The sequence below is a fragment of the Lissotriton vulgaris genome, chromosome 5 (assembly GCF_964263255.1).
Source record: "Lissotriton vulgaris chromosome 5, aLisVul1.2, whole genome shotgun sequence".
Classification (NCBI taxonomy): Eukaryota; Metazoa; Chordata; class Amphibia; order Caudata; family Salamandridae; genus Lissotriton; species Lissotriton vulgaris.
Window position 1 is genome coordinate 1,604,703,952 of NC_141693.1, and position 22,047 is coordinate 1,604,725,998.

Genomic DNA, 22,047 nt, shown 5'->3' on the forward strand with positions numbered 1-22,047 from the left:
CTGTTTTAGGAGCACTATGTGTGTTTTGAAGGGTGTGTATAAGGTGCTGTTTATGTTTGGAGGATTCGTCAGAGGCGTGTTAGGAGCAAGTAATGTGTTTATGGTCTCTGGATATAAAGGTGTAAAATATCTGACTTTTAAAAGAGATGTGCATTGGAGACTGCGGTTTTCCTGTCGCTAAGGATGTGGGAGACTTTGGTAAACCACGAAGTCTTTCAAAAGGAACAAGCACTAGACAAAAACTAATATAGCAAAGATTAACTGATGAGAACAAGGAATGGCGGAAATGGAGTACAAATATGATACTACGAGAATCGAGGCGTTGGAAAGAGGGATATTGCCCTCTACGACGTTTTTTTAGCGGGTCAGTTAGATGAACCGAACTATTGCAGCAAATAAATATAATGTTGACAGATGCACAAACACAGGTCAGAGGTTTTGATGCATAACAAGGCTAGTGCATCTCACCACAAACATCTCATGTCATCAGTAGAAAACTTTCATTCCAGCAGAAAGGTGTGTTCAATGCCCAGCATTATTTTTTTTATCTGCTACAATCAAATCCTAACAGGTGGCCAACATATCTCCATCAATGCACTTAAAAAAAAACATTTTATGGAAAGAAACAAAGAGGTAACAAGGCCAGTGATATCACACGTCAACTGAGGAGCCATGGCATGAGCAGCAAGTTCATACATACAAATAATACAGCAAACATCCTATTCGAGGCTCTGAGAGTCCCAGCATTAACTGCATGATAGTAAACACATCAATAATGCGCTGTGTCAGCATCACCAATAGCATCCCAATCATAGACAAAATAACTCAAACCCCTCCACCCTCTAGCCCAGCCAACATAGCTCCAAAGGGAGGAACATGGATACGTCCTTGTATCGTCAACAGCTATTGAGATACAGAGGGAAAGTATGTTCAGTTGTGGGGGGTATTTTGCTCACAGAAATACAGTAGGTGTTGGCGGCGGGTCTGTTGGCACGTCTGTTCGGGGAGCGTATGTGATACCTAGATATGATCAGCATGCCCGACTAGGGTGGGGATGCCTTCACGATCAGGGGCATGTCCCTGTTTAGGTTTTTCCAGAAGACCCTCCCACGATCTGACCATCTCCATTGGGATCCTCCCATGTTTGGAATCCTTCATAAGGTTCAAACCTTCACATTCTGTCATACATTCAAGGTCGCTACACCACTTCCCCAGTTAATTTTTATTTGCCTCTTGTCTAATATTACCGCATGGCCCATATACTTAGTGGTCACCTTGCGCTTGGCCGGTCTCCGGTAAAGACCCAAAAGGCACTTAATAGGTGATAGTGAGGTCAGTGATATCATTAACAGATGTCATTAAGTCTGTCCAGAATTCAGTAAGGTGAGGCAGTCGCACACCATGTCTAACAGCTAAGCACCCACCTCACCTCATTAAGGGCATGTCACCGGTGTAGTACAGAAAAATCTGTTAATCTTGCCTGGGTTGAGATATGCCCTGTGCAGCTAATAGAAGTTTATTAAATTAAAATGGGCTTTTTTTGACACCCGGTGAATATTAGTAAGCACCCTTGCCCAATACCCATCTGACATTGCGGTACCTATATCCGTCGCTCATTTGTCTCGTAATTATGAAGGAGGGCAAACACGTCCTCCTGCAGTATGTTACAAAGGTCCGCAATAGCTTTGTGCCTACCAGATGTTATGCACCTTATGTAACAATCCTTGTGTGCTTTGGGTTCAGCATGGCCATTCTCCCCCTCATGTCCTACATAGCGACGCTGATGGTGCCTCAAAAATTAGGTGGTGGTCAGACCAGTCGATGGGCATGATGGATCAAAGGGAGACAAGTTAATTTCCAGTGATTACTGCATCAAGAGAAGACCCTTTATTATGGGTCTGTTTGTTGCAGAGTTGCTTAAGGTCATTAATTTCAAGGAGGTTTATCAGATTACGGACTATGGGGTCTTCTGTGTCGTTCTAGTGCATGTTAAAGTCACCTAGAGGCACATCTTTGGTGTCAATAAGGGAGCTCTGTGTTATTAGGTTGGTTAGTTCTTCAGAAAAGAGTAGGCAATCACCAGGGGGTGGTAGATAGTGTGAAGTAAGATAGGAGTACAGCCATTTGACGGGAGTTCAACTCAAGAGATATTCAAAGTTTGCGTAGTCCATGGTTTCTAATGTGTTAGGGCAAATGTTATTTTTGAGGATTATCGCAGGTCCAACCCCTATTCTTTTTGGTCTGTCCTGTCTAATGACAGAATAGCCAGGGGGAGTGAGCAAGTCCAGTGTGGGTGCTGAATATTCATTAATCCAGGTTTCCGTTAGGAAAGCAATGTCAATACCATCAGCTAGTATGGTTTCAGCTATTTCAGTTGTGTGTTTTGCTGCATATCTGCAGTTAAAAAGAATGCAGGATACAGAGTCTGGATTATTAGGAGTAGAAGATCTAAGACTTGTCAGGCGATAATGGTGGGAAATACGCCTTACTGAAAAGAGACGCTAACTGATGCCCTGCAATGATGGACTAAGGACTTTGATTCCAGCTGACCCAAGGACTAGGATGGGTCTCTCCAATGCCAGTGGCTCCCGTATGCCCCCTGAGGATCAGTTGGTGAAAAAACTCCACTGTTCCCTCACAGGTGTTCTGCAAGACAACCAGGAATCCCTGAGGCGTGGGGAGTGCAGACAGGAAGGTGCTCCGCTGGCTAGTTACAAAGGGGCTATCTAATTTGCCCCTACTGGCAGAAGAGCGGGACCAGGCAGAGGAGTTGTCAGCATCCTGTTCACTAACTGTTAGGAGCTTATCTCTGCCTTTATCTGAAAAGGAGAGCCACAGGATTGCTGCCTACTGCTCCTTGGGGACCTTCTGCACTTTGCAGGCCCTTTCCAAAGCAGTTATCCACTTGTGGATGTCATCCCCAACCTGATAGGGAGGGACAATCTTGTTCAGGTTTCTATGGTCATGAGACTCTTCCCTATCTATAGGGATATTGCTGCCACCAGTGGGCTCTAACCCACTTAACTTTCTCTCTTTCAAGAGCCAGGGTCTCTTTTGCAAGGGCAACTTCTTGCCTCTTGATCCTAAGATTGACTTCCTTCATCCTAGCTTTGTGCTCTCTCCTCTCAGGGGGAAGTCATTCTCCCCACAGCAGAGGCACTGGACCCTACTGAGGAATCAGAATGACCAGAACCACTGGACAGTGATCTGTTCCTTCTGTTTCCACGGTTAGGCCTACTTGTAAGGTTAGAGGGGGGCCGATCATGGCCCTCTCCACCTCCAGATAGTCCTGTGTTGCCCAGGTCAGGTTCATCTACTGCATCCTGGTCATCATCCTCATCAAAGACCAATGGATCTTCTCCAATTGGATTTTCCTCTGTTGATGGATGGCCCCCTCTCAAATACCCTGGTTACCTGGGTCTGATGCATTCTATACATCATGAGCCACTAAGACATCTACCAGGTGGTTAAAGGTTGGACTCTGTCCTTGTCTCAACTTTCTGACTGCACACAGGCTTCTATGTTCATTAAAAGTGAATGAGTCATACTTAAAAGGCACCCTCTGGGTGTCTTCTTGAAGAGGTCCACTAGGGCCGGCTTCCAAGGACATTTTCTAGTGAGGTGTGGTGTGTGCACCTAGCTACACTAAATGGTTTCCTACTAGAACCTCTTTAGGCGTTGTAGCCAGGGTGTGATAGACCCTTACCACCTACAACTGCTAAGTTCAGTAGAACGTATGTATTAGAAGAACTTGATTTATATGTACCTACAGGTACCTTAATCTGATTTTTTAAATGAGATTTCATGATTATATGGTAAAACAACAGCAAGCTCTTATCCCACCGCTGCCACCAATGTGAGAAGTTAGCCTGGCATATGATGTCCACTATTCTAGTGGGCACCTTGCACCAGTTTAATCGACCCTTATTGATGGTGGTTGTAAAGTCAACCTTATAGACAAGCTATCCTAGTGGTAGAATGGTCCAGCAGTCTTAGGCTAAGACTTCAGAGAGCATGTGAAGCAAGCTGTTTTACCAATTATAATCCCTTGAATACTAAATGAAAGGACACCACACAAGGTATATATCAAATATATATGTATTTATTTCTAACACAAATGCTCTGCACTCTTTATGAGGTCAGAGCTCGAAGTACATCACAAGTTACTCAATTAGCATACCATAAGTTGCACAAATACAGTTATGCCCTAGGGGCCTCACAAACCATATACTAAGTAAGTGGTATAAGAACCCCGTGAGAGTTAGTCAGTAGGCCTAGGGCCTGTAGAATCGCTGGGGCTACACTAAACAACCAAAGGTTAGGAAGTAGGAGGCCCACGGGAGACGCGTGCAGGGTCTAAACACAGTCGCGAGTTACCATTGACTTATAATGGAGAACGAAGAAGTTACAAAGTTACTGTTTAACACCTTGGCTGCTGTGGTTATTTTTCCCCTGCGCTGAAAAATCCTGGATGCCATACATTCATGACGAGCTCAGCTCGTCATCAGCACACGACCACCGTGGCTGATGACGAGCTGAGCATCGAAGGGGTTAAGGACACTTCCGGATGGACTACGGTAAAACCCCTTTAAACTAGGACACTTCGAGAATCAAGACCCACAGGAGCACCGGAGTACTCGTGTTCCCTCACCCAGGGAAGCCAGGTGCCTTTTGGTGTCGGGTTTCGTCGTTTTCTATGGAGATCTGCAAAGAAGTGCTGCAGGCGACCAGAGGAAAAGTGTCCGGGTGGATCCAAGGGTGGATCGAAGAAGTGAAGAACCTGAAAGCAGAGGGGACAGAGTCTGGGTCACTAGCCAGTGACCAGGAAGGTACCAGGAAGGAACCAGGCGATGTTGCGATGATCTCAGTTGAAGAAGGTGAGCTTGTCTCTTCAGCCACGAAGTCCAGGAGGCATCAACGATGACCAGGAGCTGGATACGAGCTGTCCCACGATGGATCTAGTGGACTGCGGAGTCGGTATCCGGATTGGACCCAACAAGCCTTGGCAACCGCAACCCACGCAGGATGTAGAGATTCGCTCTGTTGCAGACCAGCAATGTCTGTGGCGCTTCTCCTTTGAAGGGAAACTGGAGCAACTAGGAAAGCAGTTTAGTTCAAAAAGAAAGTTTTCAGGGGGCTCACTAGCCAATGGGCAAGGAACCAGGAAGAGGCATCGAGCTGAAATGCAGGAGCATGCCCCACGCGGTACTCGTGGAGGGTGGACGACTGAGCTTCGGGCCTGGGGCTTCTCGTACCCCAATGCACAACTGCAAGGGTACCTCGGTCGTCGAGCAGTTATTAAAATGCGGGATGTCCAGGGTGTCCGGTCCCACGTCTCTCGTGTCCGCCACGGGTCTCGGCTTTGCTGTGGATGTGGGTCGGAGTTAGAAAAGTCTGAGAGTCTAGTTCCTGTGTCGCTGAGTCTTCGGGTTCCGGCAGGAGCGTCGACAAAGCAGACCGGCAAGTTACTGGTGGTGCCTGTTTGCACAGGGTGGTCACTCCTTGGCCACAAGTGAGATGTCTTCAGTCTTCTAGTCAGGATAGAATGTCGAAGGTCCAAGAGTTCTGTATCAAAGTTTCTTTCCAGGATAATCTAAAGTCCTGGGGACACAGCTCCTATACTTAAACTAAGTTAAGGGGGCTGGATTACCTGCCTAGGTCCCTCCTATGGGTGGACCTGAGAAGGCGGTGGTTACACCCCTTTCCCTTTGTCCAGTTGCATGCCAGAGCTTGGGCTGGAGTGCCCCAGCAACTGGTTTGAACCGGGCTATGCATGGAGCACCTTGTGTGCCCCAGGCAAATGTCTAGATGCATTCACTGAAAGCCCCAATACACATAACCCATGTCTGGGACCTTCCTGGACAGGAAACCTATTGTCTAGGCCGCCCTTGCTGGAGTTTCCCCCAGCACCAGGTGGTCAGACTCGTGTCTGTGGCAGCAGCATCCATTTTGTGATGCTGAGGCTCTGTTTAACTTTAACTGGGTAAAGAAGTAACATACATGTCTTTTCCTTCTAGAAGGGTGAAATGCTACCCCCGCTGCCAGAATTGGCAGGTGGGGGGGGGGGGGGGGGGAAATATTCCAAAGTGTTTGACACCTTACACAACATGTTTTGATAAAGCCAAACCAAAGTTAGCATTAACCGCGAGGATAATAATGCACTTAAGAGTATATGGTATGGCTATATCACAGAACAGCTATAAGGAGATGGTTCCGAAAGCTGCAGAGGGGCTCAGCTCATGCTAGGGCCCCCTCTCACATAAAACCAAGCACTCTGCCTCTAGGATTGTCGAGGCCTACCATAGGAGTGACTTATAGGGCAAGACAGGGTGGGAAAGCTCTGTCCCTTCTTGGCCCTAGCCTTTGGAATAAACTCCCTGACTGTATTAGGCAATGTTCGGATCATCTGTCCTTTAGGAAACAGCTAAAAACCTTTTTGTTCCAGGCTTAGTAATTTTACAAATGTTCAGCTCTTCTACTCTTGTCCATCACTTGCGGTATGCGCAGAGATACTCCTTCGGGAGTCGATTCAATCGCGGTATAACCCCATAAATAAATAAATATATGTGTCTATATGTAAAGGTAGATATAGGTATACTATATCTAAGTAAGGGGTGATTACACCACCTTACCCAAGCTGAGTGATCAGCCTGTGGTATCAGTTTGTAGGGCCAGCCAGGGGTGGCATAATACATGCTGCAGCCCCTGGTAGGCCTTGGATGCACCTATGCCCTGGGTACCCATGGTACACTATACAGGGGCTCACAGAGGTGACCCAATACCCAATCTGGTATGTACCTAAAGTACATGGAGTCCATTTTAAAGAGAAAGCAGATAGTTGGTCTGGGACCCTGCTATTTAGGGCCCCAGATTAAGTCGAAAACCAGGAAAACACCCGGAAAAAAGTTGGGGTCACCATATAGTCAGATTCCATCTTCCTACAGACCCCATCCCCGGGACACTGCTGTTTCCTGCCAGGGAGAGTGCAAGCATACCCCCAAAAGTTGCTGGCTAAAGATCCAGCTGTCAGCTCCCAATGATTTTGCCTACATATAGCCATTAGGAATTTGCCTGGCTCCCGCCACGGTGATGCCTGGGGAGCCAACTGCAGGGTCCCTGGGGCTCTCCCACAATCTCCAAAGATCAAGGAGGTTTTGGGTGCCCCAGTTGGGACACCGACTTCAGGAACAAAATAATACTGTCACCCGCTGGCTGGAACCTATATTAGTGCTGGCTGGGAAGCTAGCAGGGGCCCTTGTGGCTCCCCCCACGACCCTCAACATTAAGACATAATCTGGGTGCCCTGGGTGGGCACCCACTTCAAAAAATAAAATTATTCATAAATGAGCGTCAGGAGCCGTGATCATTTTGTACTCACTGTTCCATATAAGGAGCAGTCCACAATGCATTAGAGCTTTATTATATTTTTTCTTCCTGGTGTTGCGCCTAGAAGGAACATGGGCATCACCAATAATAATTTTTGATGTTGTGGTGCAGCAGCACCCAGTTACATTTAGAACAAAAAAAGTGAATCTCCTGGGTCATTGAATCCATGACCCCCATGAAAGCTTACCGTATGTTTTTTAAAACGCTCCAGGTTGGAGCTGTATGCTCTTTAGCTGTAGTGCAGTGACCCCTTGTGTTTGGTTCTATGGCTATATGTTGTGATATGAAACATTTTTAAAAAAATCTCAAATACTTTTATTTATTAAGGCTTTACTGAAAATATTTTATGACAATCACTTTAATTAAGCACTGTAAAGTGTGAATGTATAAAATATACATTTGATTATATTTATTGTTGACTTTTTGACAAGGAAAATTGGTCTGCTTCATATATGTTGATGTGCTGACCCCTTGATAAAGCCAATAGGCACACTTTTTATTATTTTAGATTTTGAACATATGACTAAATCAGCAGGTCTGCCTTTGTTAAAATGACACCCTTTATCCTTTATATGGTTACATCACACTATCAGTTATGCATGCCTGAAAGGGGCTGGTACAGCAGCAAGCCCCTCCGCCCAACTCTGTGCATGGCCACAGATTTGGAAGCCTATGGGGGGGGAGAGTGTTTGAGTATAGGGCCTGGCCACAGGCCAAGCCATGCCCCTAACCCCACGGCATACACAGCCAAAGGGCTTACGAATGGGGAATTAGGCACCCGCGGGGGTTGGGTGCCTGCCCAACTCCGCACCACTCACGGCTTTAGGCTCTGCGTGATGAGTGTTTAAGCAACCAAACCGATGCTGTGCATGGCAATAGACATCTTACTTTACGTTAAAAAACATAAAAATTAACTGAAAAAATAAAGGTTCAAGTGACGTAGTAGTTATGAACTGTATTATCTTACTTAAATTGTCTTTAGGTCTCGCCTGGCGAAAGCAGCGCATGCGTTGCACTTGCCATGGAGAGGACCTTTTGCAATTGATTCACACAAAGCCTTACATGCACGCGCAGGGATGGACAAAGATGACTGCTCTAGCCATTTGTCCAAACCTAACAGCATGCGCGTGCATGTAAGGACAATGGAAGTGAAACACGCGTGCTTTCACTTTAAACACAGTGTGCTTTCACTTTAAACGCAGTTTTAAATGAACAAAATCACTGAAATTCACCAGTTACACTTATCCTAAGTAACTAGAACTCATGTCCTAAAGTAACTTTACCACATAGCCTCGCCATGCACTGCTAATTACCTCACATATTACATCACACATGGCATGTTCAATGACATCACTGATAACACCGCAACATCCAAAATGACAACAATAACAACACTGTATAGCAGGGAAGAGAATTATAGTTACATAAGGGTATCTGTTACAATTACTTAAGGATACTAGAAATTATGAATTTCAGTGATTTTATTTGTTTATAACGGTACTCTTTAACACATTGACCGCAGCGCGAATTCCGCCGCAGTGCTGGTGATTTATTGAGTGGGCGGTGTTTGGACCACCCAGCCATTCGACGCATGGAAGGGGTTAACTGACATTTTCACCCAGCTATAAAGTCTTGTTAACTTCTATTTTTTTTCCAGTGAATTTCTACGTTTTTTTCCGATTCAACGTTCGATATTATTACATTTCCTAACTATAATGTCAGTTTAACCTTTTCTTTTTTGTGAATATATATATTTTTCTGGAAAAAGTACCAGCAAATCATCTATGCACAACGAGAATACCAGTCAAATAATATCGAAATTAGAAGCTGATTACTGCGCATAAATTGCCGTTTAAGGTGGTTTTGGTGAATTAAAATAAGCCCACTTGGGCTGCATTGGCTTTACCAAAAACTGTGTGAAAATGTCCCGATTTGGGGTAGAGGAATGAATATTTATAAAAGAAATATGTATTGTTTCTTATTCATTCTTTCACCGTTCTTTTCCACTTTGATTAGAGGCTTTATTTATGTAAATTGCATTTTGAGGCGCCTTTGTAAATGATACTGAAAAATAATAATTCTTTTACTCGAATGCTGTGCACGATGATAACATGTGTAAATAACTTTTCCATTTCTATGAATTTGTTTGTCACGTGATGCGTCACGTCAGTATTGAGCACTTTAAATGAATGTATGTGTTGACACAAAACCTATCGTGACCAAGCCTGCTGGGTCAGGCGAAACGCGTCGTAAGCGACTTTTGTAATAAAGAAGGTTCTTTCACTACGCTGTGTCGTCTCCTTCGGAAATTGGTTCGAAGTTTTGAGCGCTTGATATATATATATATATATATATATATTGTTTTGCAAGTAACAAGAACAGATGCAATGAGAGAAAGTGTAGTGCGCTTTCTATGAAACTGTTAGTAAGCCTTCCATTTAAATAATTTTTTTTAAATAGGAGGATTCACGAAGGGCAGCTGACATTAACAAAGGCCAGGAGGCCGAAACGAGTTTGTCAGCTTTGGGTTGCAAGAGGTCATGAACAATTAAAAATGAATTAAATTTGTTAAAGCCCTGATTGTCTGGCGTTTTTTTTTTTTTGCAAAACTGTGTCTACAAGAGGTTGCCCTAGCAAGCCGGAGGCACCCGCTCCGCTGAGAGCATCAACGGCTGGCGGAAAAGTTCTGCAAAATATATATTACAGCTCCGCTTGCACCAACAAACCAGTGCTCCACATCAAAATCAATGCTCCAAGCAACTTCCCTTATTCTCAAAAAGAAGTCCAAGCATTCGACTGGGGTAGCGTAGCAGATCTTTATTTCGCCATCAGCAACTTAAAAGAGATGCGGGCTCATGAAATTATGGTCACAGTTAGATCTTGCCTAACTGTGACCATAATTTCATGAGCCCGCATCTGCACACTTTTTATATTTTATACTAACCGATACACGGCCGCGAACTGGGTGTTGATTTAAAGCATGTTAATATGAATGCGATATTTGTAAATAATGTACCAACCATATTGTTGCCTATATGCTGTGCAATTTGTTTAACTATGGCATATTCTTATGCAAGATCTATCACAAAGCACTCGAATGTACCGTGCTAAGATGGCCGACATTTTTTGAGCTGAATGTGGAGTTCTCTTGCTGTCATAGAGTGTGTTACTCAGGTTACGGCAAAATAGTTTAAATAGCGTACTCACAGTGTAGGATATTGACACTGACGAAGGAAACGAAACGCGTCTGTCTTAAGCTGCCTATGGTGAAATAAAGACCTGCTACACTACCCCAGTCGAGTGCTTGGACTTCTTTTGGAGAATAAGGGAAGTTGCTTAAGGAACTTATCCTAATAAAAGGACTTCTTCCACTTCATTTAGGGGGTCCGTAATTGGTTGAGCTGTCTTGCCCAAAGGAAAGTGTGATTGGGCATACCTGAGAATGTTCTCCCTGTGTGAGTCGGTCTGTCAAATTTTGCTCTGCAGCTTCTCCAGCTAGGGCACTGAATCTTACAACCAGGCTTTCTGGATTTGCTGCAAGAGCACTAGTTAATTCCAGCCCTAACACGAGTCCAGCAGTCACGACAATGGAATATTGAATGATACAGAAGGGCTTCCACCCAGCTGCACCACCTGGGCATCCTCGACATGCAACTGAATTAGTGCTTTGGGAGGGAGTGGAAATTTTACTTGGAGAAATGACAAGGAGATCTTACATACCTTTAACAAATTGTCCAGCTCGCAGATTTTTTTGGGAAAGTCCGCTCCAACCAGGGCCTGGGTCTGAAGAAAAAAAAAACCTGATGACCAATGGGCACTGGATCTAGAAGATCATATAGAAAGGGCACTGCTGCGTGCATAGATAGTACTCTGAGGGAACAGCTGAGATGAAGCTCAACCTGTTCAGGCTGCAGTACTGACAGGAAAACAGCAGAGACAAGTCACTGCAAGAAGAAGGTTGCTCAAGGGAAAGGCTGGAGGGAATCTCACACTTAAGACACTGCTGAGAAGAGGCTAACACGAAGGGACCTGCTGGAAGGTCGCTCACACCGAGGGTATGGCTGAAAGTATGCTTACACTGAAAACACTTCTGGAAGGAGGTTCACCCTTAGGCCACTGATGGAAGAAAGCTTCCACTGAAGGCGCTACAGGCAGGTCGCTCGAACTCATGGCACTTGTGGAAGGAGGCTAGCACTGATAGCCCTGCTGTAAGGAGGCTCGCACTCTAGACAGTGCTGGGAAAAAGCTTACACTGAGGACATTGCTGGAAGGAGACTCAGACTAAGGGCACTAATTGGAGGTATCTCATACAGAGGGCACTGTTGGTAAGAATCTCCAATTCAAGGCACTCTGGGGTGGAAATCCAGTCTGGAACCCCTCTTACCTCTGCGTTCAATTCCTTCCAAAACCCTTCCACCTGTGAATAAAGAAAGGAACACTGTTAGAATTATGAAGCACAAAGCGGGCTGCATCTGCTTAACAAGGTATGATGTGCTGTCTGCAGTACAGCTTGAGGCGTGAGGTACAGTGTTGCCTCAGAATGGAGTGCAACTGTGACATGCAGTCTAGCATACAAGGTGATGTTTCAAATGCAATCGGACTTAGGGCCTTGTTTCAGGACCAGATGTTTGTAAGGAAAGATGTGAGGAGCTGTCTTGTCTGATGGGTACATGTGAAGTGCAGCATGTACTGCTGGGAGAGGTGTGAGGTGCAGTCTAGCCACCAAGGTAGCATAAAGGAGGACCTTTGCGTTACAGCAAGTTCTAGGGTGCAGTGTGAGGTTTACTCAGTCTAAACAGCAGGGTGGGGTGTAAAGTTTAGTCTAGACTGTGGGCCACAGGGTTTGATGTACTTTGGGAAGCACAGAACACTGCAGACTGGTCCGCCTGGTTATACACAAGCTGCAATTTTGCTGCATAGTTAAGTGAGAGTTGTAACAAGGCTGAAGCACGGGGCTAGTCGCGGCCCCTCCCCACATTAAACAATGGCAATATATAGCATATTATACTGCACAGCTGCCTACTTGCTATTCTATATGCACACAAACATACAAGTGCGAAGGTAGATGTCTCACGCCATAGAAAATTTTTCAAGTTCAAGTTTATTTATTTTGCATAGTTACTGAAAACCGTTGCAATATTTGTTTAAGAAAGATACAGTAGTTATTATACAATAATAAAAGCCATAAAACACAGGCTAATAATTACTGTACATTAAAAAAAAAAGTTAACAGTGTAGCGATGGCAAGATTCATTGGTTCGCAAGAGAATGTGCAGTCGCTATTCCTTGCGGATGCTGGGCATGCAGGATATAAAGTGCCATGTAGAGCATATTGTTCAAGTTGTTAGTACCGGCTCAGAAATATTTCAAGAAAAGTGTTAGTGCTCTGTCCTTTGAGGAAAGCCACTTCCGGATTGTGAGTCAGTTGCACCACTGGAGATTCTTACTTGTGTGGCGTGATTGGGCTATTCAAGTTTTAGGTATTTTTTGTTCGGCCAACATAAGATATTTTACCAATCTGCAGTTCAGTTGTGTGTTTCCCGGGTTGAAGCAGGCCAACACTGCTGGTCTCCTGGTGCGGATGCCTTTCTGCTTAAAGGGTGCTTTTAGTAGCTGTAACCGTTCTGGAGGTAGATCCTTGCAAGTGCAGATTAGGTGTAAGATGTCTCCTTGATTGGTGTTGCACAACCTACATGTGCTTAGAGTTGTAGCCCTCAGCCATGGTGGAAGATGCTAAGTGCACAGGAGGATGCCTAGTCTATGCCTTAAAAAATTCATTTTTATCACTTTGGAATAGCCTTGATTAAAGAACTTTTGCTGTGCAAGTGTTTTGTACGAATTTAAGGTCATCCAGGCATGCGATCTATCTGAATAGGTTCCTCCACAAAGGAAATTTGCTTTATACATTTCCAAGCAAATTTTTTGAAAGATGAATGTCCAAGTTGAGTATTCCAAAGATCTGTATGCTTGGTAGTTTCCAAAGATGTCTGGAGGTAGCTCCTCGCTTGGCAAGTATCCCTATGCTGGATTTCGTGCAGTTAGTTTAACGTGTTTGGGGTGGCATTTCTGGTCTTGTACCAGCAGATGATGTAAGACCAGTGCCTGGCCAGGGATTGAGGAAGGAGACCAAACTCCAACCTTATTTGAGCTGGTGAAGTGTAATGCGGGAGGCAAAACATGATCCTGTAAGCTTTGACCAGCGTGCTATCTAGTACCTTGGCATCTCTCCCCCACAATGCTTCAATGCCATAGGTGATCGTAGGGAGTAGTTTGGCTTGAACTATCCTCAAAAGCGGGCTCAGTGTCGGCTCCATCAGTTTGTTAGCAAGATTTTTCATTGAACGTGCTATTACCAGCCCTCTCTTTCTTATTTCCTCTTGTTGGCGCTTAAAAGTTCCTTCCTTGCCAATTATGACTCCTAGATATTGGTAATCCTGCGATGAATCGAGTTGATTGCCATCCAAAAACCAACACCTCCGCCGATTTCTTTTGTTGTTCATTGTCATTGACCCAGTCTTACTGAGAGTGATTTTTAAATTGTTTTCTAAGGCATAGTTCTGCATTTCCGTTAGTAGGTGTTGAAGACCCACGTAAGTGTGACTAAGCAGAACTAAGTTGTCTGCATACATAAGATCGGTCAATGTTTTTCCTCCTAGCTTCGGTGAGTGCGAGTTGCAAGCTTCAAGTGCCCTTGGGAGGTCTGCTATGAATAGATTAAATAGGGTGGGAGCAAGCACCCAACCCTGTTTCAGGCCTTTGGTTGTGGGGACTTTTGAGGAGAGGTGGGTTCCGCCGCCTAGTTTCACCTGTACCCAGGTATCTGTGAGGAGAAGTGACAGGATGTTTAAGATGGGCTGTGGGATTCCCCAGCACGCCAGCTTCTTCCACAGACTGCCCCTCTCCACATTATCGAATGCTGCGCTGAAATTGATAAAACATAGGTGTAAAGAAGGTTTGATGTTTTGCTGCGTCAGTCAATAAGGATATTGCGAGAATGTTAGCTGATGTACCCACCATTTTGCGAAAGCCAGTTTGATTTAGCGGTATTATCTCGTTTGCCTCTGCCCAAGTTGTGAGCTCCTCTAGAATGGTGCCCGCAAAATATTTGGTTTCATTGCCTATCAAGGCTACTAGCCGATAGTTGCTTCGCTCTGCCTTGTCTCCTTTTTTGTGGATTGGCACAATTGTCAAACCCTTCCATGATTCAGGTAACCTGTTCAAAAGTCTGACTTCCAGAAAAATAGGTTGCAGGATTTTAGCTCAGTCCTCCAACTTGGCTTTAAACAGCGAGGGAGGGATGCCATTTGGTCCAGGTGCCCCTTCTCTCCTCCCTTTTGCAATCAGCTTTTTTTGAAAATGTGATATTTGCCTCCTTAATAAAGTCCCTCTTGAATCTCCTGCACCAAGCTTGGGAGGAAGAAACATTTCTTTTGACAGCTATGAGCATGCAATATTTGGTGTGAATTCAGCCAACAGCGTGTAAACCCGGCATTATATAGCAATTCCATACAGAAGTGATATTCAATAGCTATGCACAGTGACATTAAATATCTGCGCTCATCCTAACACAGGGAGCCTCGTGGTCAACCATAGTCAATGTGGCCATTCTCATCGCCTGTCTCTTTGCTTTGTATAGTTGACATGGACCCCAATACTTTCTAGGTCGGCTCTGGGGTGGGAGTAGGTCACTATATGTGTCAGACTGGGTGTTACAGTAAACCGTGTCCAGCCTTCCACTGTTTGGACTGGACCACAGGCCCATCTTGCGCTTGGCTAGTAGGAGGCTGATGGCTATCAATAGTCGGGTTGTTTTCTCCGAGTCTAAATCATAGCTTAGCAGCGCCAACTTTGGGTCCAGTTCTAGTTCTGTGCCAGTTATGGCCTCCAATTCTTGGAATACTTTGCTCCAGAACTCCTGTATCCCAGAGCAAAGCCAGGCAGCATCTAGAAACCCAGCGTCCTCATCCCCATATCTCACACCTAGAGGAGTCACGCAGTCAAAAATGATATATAGTCTCTCTGGTGTGTAGTAAGCCCAGTGGAGAAATTAGGAATGTATCAGTCTATGTCGCACATTCATAGAAATCCTCTTAGTTCTAGCACAGCAGTGTTGCCATTGCTTATCACTGACAGGGCCTCCCAAGTCTCGTTGCCACTCCACTGTAGCCTTTATCATCCCAGTCCTGTGTGCGTCTTGCGCGCACATGTAAAATGTTATCAGTTTTACGGGTGTCTCCGTCTGTATCAGGGCTGTTAGTGCCTGCATAGTATGTGGCTCTAACATATCCTCTCCCAAAAATGTCTGCAACTATGCCTGGCCCCATGATAATGGTACTGGGCTTGTGCAGAGGTGGTTGATGCTCTCTCCTGGATAATTTCATAGCTGCATACTGTACCCTCATAAAAGTAATCCCCCATAGTGGTTATACCGAGTGTATGGAGAGCACGTTGTGCATCTCTCCCTGTTCGATCGAGAAACATAAGCCCCAATGCTGAAGGATATGTGATGAATTCAAGAGAGCTCTCGCCTGTCTGTCTAGCAATGCTTGTCAAGCTTGTGCCGTGACAGCCAAAGTGTCAAATATCCCATGTTGTCTCGACGTATTGTGGAAGAAGATCTGGGGAAGGGTGTAGAGATCCGCTGCATCTTTCTCAAGGTGCACATGGGGTAGAGACTGCGAACCATGTATCCAGTTGTGTACAAACGTGCTTTGGGAAGCTCTAGTACATTTCTAAGTCTGGGGCATTGAGGGCTCCCATGTCATACGGTAGAGAGAGATTCCCATTGTACTCTATGTTGTTTTCCAGCCCAAGCTAATTTAATCAGGAGGGTGCTTAGTTTACCAAACATAGTGCGCAGTAAATGCAATGTAAAAATTCTGAAACAAAAACAAAAATCTAAGTACTGCAGCCATTTTCCTTATGGTTATCCGCCCCTCCAAGGATAACAGGAGTTACATCCTCTTTAGGTTTTTGTATTGCCACCCCACAGTTATCAAGTAATACCACTGTGGGGTTTGTGTGGATTTGAATTCACAGATATCGTACAGAGTCTGTTGTCCATTGCAAAGGATTCTCTAGAGTTAGTGGGGTCACAGCAGGAGTGAGAGGAAAGATGGTTGACTTATGCCAATTATTCTTGAGGGAAGAGAGTCCTCCAAACCGCACCACATCCTTGAGTATAGGGAAGGGGTTAACATCCGGGTTGTGAAACTATAAAAGTATATCATCCACATAAACTGATATGAGATTATATTCTGGATCCTGGTGCCTTCTCTGACTGCATGCCTTGGAGAGCAGCCCTAATTTCAGCGGGTTGCAGGGGTACCATCAGATGTTCTCTGTGTTTCAGAGTCAACCAGGGTATTTCTATTATGGGTCAGGTAATCATTTATAGCTTTTTTGTCTAGTGGGAGTCGTGAGCGGTATAAATCTTCATAATTGCAAAACTGTTCAATAATTTCATCGGTACTATGTAGAGCCTGTCCCTCATCATTTAGGATTTCCATCAGATCAGACAGTCTCCCGGGTCTTAGTATACCCGCCAGATTTGCTCCTGGGCGGTCCCGGTCTCTGTATGATCATGCTATTGTGCATTTACCCATGTGCTTAATCTCAGCATTTGCCGCCTCGTGAAAGTCTTCTAGATTTTGTTTTATATCTGCAAGGAAATGGGATTCCCTTGTTTTTTGAATTTATTTTCCATATTAGCTATCTCCTTTTCAATCACATCTAGTCGGCTCCTTCAGGAGCAGAGGACTACCGCAAGTTTTAGAAACAGTAATAAGATACAGTTAGACATGTTTCAAGCCACAACAAGTGGCACTAAATAAGAGTCATTGTACAGTAGTTCCTAGAACGTGAGGATAGATATAATTTCAGTGACTGATAAGACCCTACTTAACCCTGGCATCAAAGCGCTACACATTCCATGCAAGGAAACAGCACCACAGAAGGAAATGACCTGACAGATTGCTAGACCTGGATGTACTCATAAACTCAGTGTCATCTTCAATAAAGCACATATAACAGAAAGGAAGCTTCCATGAATGGAACAGATGTGAATCGTTCATTGTGTCATACCATCCTAACGATTTGTACTTCTGGCAGTCTTGAAAGTGGGAAGTTGTATTTGGAAGGGAAAATTACTGTTAACCGTGCCTAAAAAAATGAATGTGTCCATTTGTAACAAAACTGGTGTTCATGTAAAGCGCTTTGATACCTGTCTCGAGTCTAGTTCGCGCTATACAAAACTGAGGGGAAAGGGCCCAAAGACAAGATCTTTAAGATAGCATTCCTTTTTAATTAAATAAAAACCATAGACAAGTCTGTGATTTTGATGCTTTTCAGCAATATTCCATATATTTCAATTTATTTCACTAAGGTTTTCATATTTTCAAGAGCAGATTTCATTAAATTCTTCACAGAGACTGACATTGACTCCAGGACACTCACTGGTGCTTCAAGAGGCCGTGGGATACGTATGTCAGTGGACTTGTCCACACAGGACCCGGCCAAGTGTCCATGTCACACCAAGCTGGGACTCTCCCGCTTTCACTGTCAGTTCCTCCACTCTCTGAAGATATCTGATCCTCTGTGTTGCAAATCCATCCTTGCTCTGTCGCCACCCACACCAACCATGAGAAATCTGGGAAGAACGCCCAACCATGGGCTAGCTCACTTTTTGTGTATTATTTAAATAGGACTTTTGAGCCTCTAGACAGTACCGAAAACCCATTAGGACAGGAAGAGGACAATCTATGGGGTGTTCCCTCCCTGAATCTTGCCCCTGTCAAACGTTGGTCTAAAGATATTCTTTCCTTAAATGCTATGTGTTTAGAATATGGGATGCGTGCCCTCAATGGTAGAACAAAGGGAGATAAGGAAGGTATGTGCACATATGATAATGGTCATAATAGAAGCAGGATAGACTATGTTATTTGTAGTCTTAATCTTTGGCAGGGGGTTTGTGACATGGAAGTCAAGGGCAGGATAGAAAGTGACCACAACCCCCTCTGTGTGACCCATACCTGGTGGAAGCACACTCAGCCTTATCTACATGCTAGTAATGGGTTGCTCCCAGACATGGCGAATAATATGCGTAGATTGAAATGGCCCTCGGTGTTGGCGAATGCAGCCTCCATGGATTTTATTGGGTCTGAAGTGGACAAAGCAATTCTTTCCATGGAATTAGCTAGTGCAACACTGCCAGGATCTAGGGCGATCACCGAAATCCATAACAATCTTTTCGCCACCCTAAAGCCATACTTTATGAGAACATGTAAGGGTAATCGCACAGCTTCCTCTAAACCAGCAGGGTGGTTTAACAAACAGTGCAGGGCAGCCAGATTAACACTGGGTAATGCTATCAGAAGCAGGGACAGTGTAGCAATCAAAACTGCCAGGAAGCAATACAACACTAGCATTTTCTTGGCCAAAAAAGACTGGGATGAGAAGCATTGGGAGGAACTGAAGGAGGCCTCTGGAGCAAAGGATTCCAGGCTTTTCTGGAAGATAGTAAAGTGGGGCAGAGGCGGTACCCCAAACAAACCGGATAATAATGTTGCTGAATCCGATTGGGTGAATTACTTTAGGCCCCAATATGCTGAAACAAAGGAGTGGGGTGGTGGGGATGTAATCTTGGCTGTATTTCCTAAGGATGATTTGTTTTCCGCCAAGGAAGTTGAATTTGTAATTAGCTCCGTTCAAGGGGGTAGGGCCCCGGGATTAGACGGGATACCCTCGGACGTTTTTAAAAATGATAAAGATAGGTGGGGCAGATATGTGCTCCTATTGGGGAACGCAATTGCAAAGGGTGCGCAAGTCCCGGAACAGTGGAGGGGAGCCATCATTATACCCGTCCACAAAAAAGGAGATCGATCCCTTCCAGCTAACTACAGGCCCATAAGTTTGATTGCCACCGTCCAAAAAGTAATTGGGAAGATGGTGGTAAACAAACTTATGGACTGGGTGGACGAAAATGATTCTCTTTCCCCTTTTCAGGCAGGCTTTCGAAGGGCTACCAGTACCATCGACCAGGTGTTTCGCTTCACTATGTTACGGTGGGGGACGGTTCTTCTTGGTGGGGGCAGCCTGTATGTCGCTTTTGTCGACCTGCGGGCTGCCTTCGACCTAGTCCCAAGGGGTAAGCTCTGGGCAGTGTTAAGTAAGATAGGCATTCCCGCAGAATTGCTTACTTTGGTTATGAGGTTGCACGAATGCAATTTTGCCAAAGTACAGTGGGGGACAAATGGCCAATCCTCAACTGACTTCCCTGTGGAGCGTGGGGTGCGCCAAGGTTGTGCAATGGCGCCCTTGCTCTTCACATTATATATCAATGGGATAGTCAGCAGGATGCAGGACGCTAGTGTGGATGCGCCTTCGTTGGCGGGCATCAGGGTTCCGATCCTGATGTTCGCTGACGACACTTTGATAATATCCAAAACCCCAGCTGGATTGCAACGGGCCCTGAATGTTTTTGATGACTTTTGCCAGGAGCATGGCCTGGAAGTAAACATAGGCAAGACCAAGCTGATGGCTTTCTCCCAAGGACAGAAGCCTCGCCCTAGGATACACTTGAATAATATTGGGCTTGAGGTCGTAAGGGAGTTCACCTACCTAGGGGTACAAATCGCAAGTAATTATGGTTGGTCCCACCACATAGAAAAGGCGGTCCTGAAACATCAGCAAATATCGGGGGCCTTACGGGTGGAGCACAATAGATCCAAAACAAAACCCATAAAACCTGTCCTCGCTGTATACGATGCTAAGGCAATAGGATCGGCCTTATATGGGGCGGAGCTGTTTGGTTTTGACAACTTAACCTCATTACAGATAGCTGAGAACAGGTTTCTTCGGGGTATTACGGGATTGCCCCAGAGTACACCATTAATCCCTCTTAGTCTTGACCTGGGAAGAAGATCGGTAACCGACCGAGCCAGACTGCGTCCCATCTTATACTGGAGGCGACTTTGGTCCACCCCTGAAATTAGGCATTATGGGGAAGGCTTCCTGGCAATAATCAAGAGTGATACATTCCATAAAATATCATGGCTGAAAAATCTAAGGGTATTGCTAGGCGAACTAGGTCTTTCCAACCTTTGGGACAATCCGTCGGGGGAAGTGTTCCCAAGCAAAAATACACTTAAAGCACTATATTGGGAATGGATAGACGAGAGGCTTTGGAGAAGGGTTAAATCTGACTCAATGGGAGGTCGCTTCTTGGAAAGTAAAATGTGTCCTGCTCTAGAAAATTACTGGGACAGTATAACTGTTCCTATGGACAGAAAATTGTTTTTCCAATTAAGATCTGGTTCCCTCCCGTTGAGAGATCTAACAGGCAGGTGGAAGAGTTTGAACACCCAGTGCTGCCCAGCATGCGGCGCAACTAAGGAAAGTGTGGGACACTTCCTATTTGCTTGTAAGGCTTATGCCTCCCCAAGAAGGGTCTGGTTAACCCCTATCTGCAAGAACCTTGGGACATTCAGTGCGGCTGAGGCGCAGAGAATTATTTGCACTACTTCTGAGGAGCCTATTGTTATGGGAATAGCAAAGTACCTGGGGTGGGCTTGGTCCATTAGGCGGAGAGCCCTTTCTGTTTCTCCTAATGTTTCTTGATTATGTTTTACTTGTATAATGTTTTGTTTTACAATGATTAAGCTTGCGCAACTGTTTTAATGTACTGAATGAAATGTCCTGATTAAGTGTGATGTTTTTATAATATGCATGTTGTGCTTTTATGAGTCTATAACTCGAATAAAGCTTTTCTACTACTACTACGTATTATGTGCAATCTTTATAAACGAATGCTGCATCGCCATTTAGTCAAACCTCATAGAAAAGGGTAATAACCACCAACCTCTGGTGCTGGTTAAGGCAATGGGAATAATGGAAAAACTTCAAAATCAATAACATCACTTGTGTGGTGTAAGCAATGTTTTAAGGTTAAAAGACAGAGGCGACAATACTAGAAAATGTGCACTGGACAGAAGACGGTCAAAAGCCTTAATGTTGTGCAGAACATTATTATCTTCTCTTTGTTTCGATGTTTGCCAACTAGACATATCACTCCTCTCACTTCATCCTCTAATCCAATACACTCAATAAAATATATGGAATAATAAATGACTTGAAGAGTAATCCCATTGTACACTTATGTCACACTATGGTAAAGCAGAAGATGGAGTCTCACTGAGGCTAAATTGGCCAGCGCCCTTGCGATCCACAATAAACTGTGTAGTCTGGCCAGTAACAGAATATATGCGGTCATGCTTTCAAAATGAGGTCAATGATTAAATATATAATGAAACCGCTCTTAAGGCAATCGGCACACCTTTAATGTATGGTCAATACACTACTATTAAACAGTTCTATTTCAACTCTTGTTTGATTCTTACGAGATTCCCTCACTTGACATTTTATCATAAATCCCTTTAGTACATAAGAAACTGATTTCTAAGACTTAACCAAGTACATTATTCAGTTTTAAGTTATTGCCTGCGGAGATTAGTAGCTTTCCCACACACCCAGCTCGCTTGAATACCTACTTTTGTTGAGGCTCACTAAACATATCATGTGGTCCAATCTTTCATCACTTTCTCTATCTGTCCACCTCTGTCTCACAGCGCCAGGAAACCCACGGTGTCAGTGCGCTTTACAAAT

The 22,047-nt window shown here is 44.6% G+C and overlaps 1 protein-coding gene across 1 annotated transcript in view; it reads right to left on the minus strand.

Annotated features, from left to right (window-relative positions):
• PSME1 (proteasome activator subunit 1) overlaps nt 1-22,047 on the minus strand; it is a 185,505-nt gene that overhangs the window by 158,027 nt on the left and 5,431 nt on the right. The window contains exons 2-3 of the mRNA XM_086923750.1: nt 11,771-11,803; nt 11,107-11,169 (exon numbers count right to left, since the gene is read on the minus strand). Coding sequence (XP_086779876.1) covers nt 11,107-11,169; nt 11,771-11,803 — 96 coding nt within the window. The remainder of the gene's footprint in view (nt 1-11,106; nt 11,170-11,770; nt 11,804-22,047) is intronic.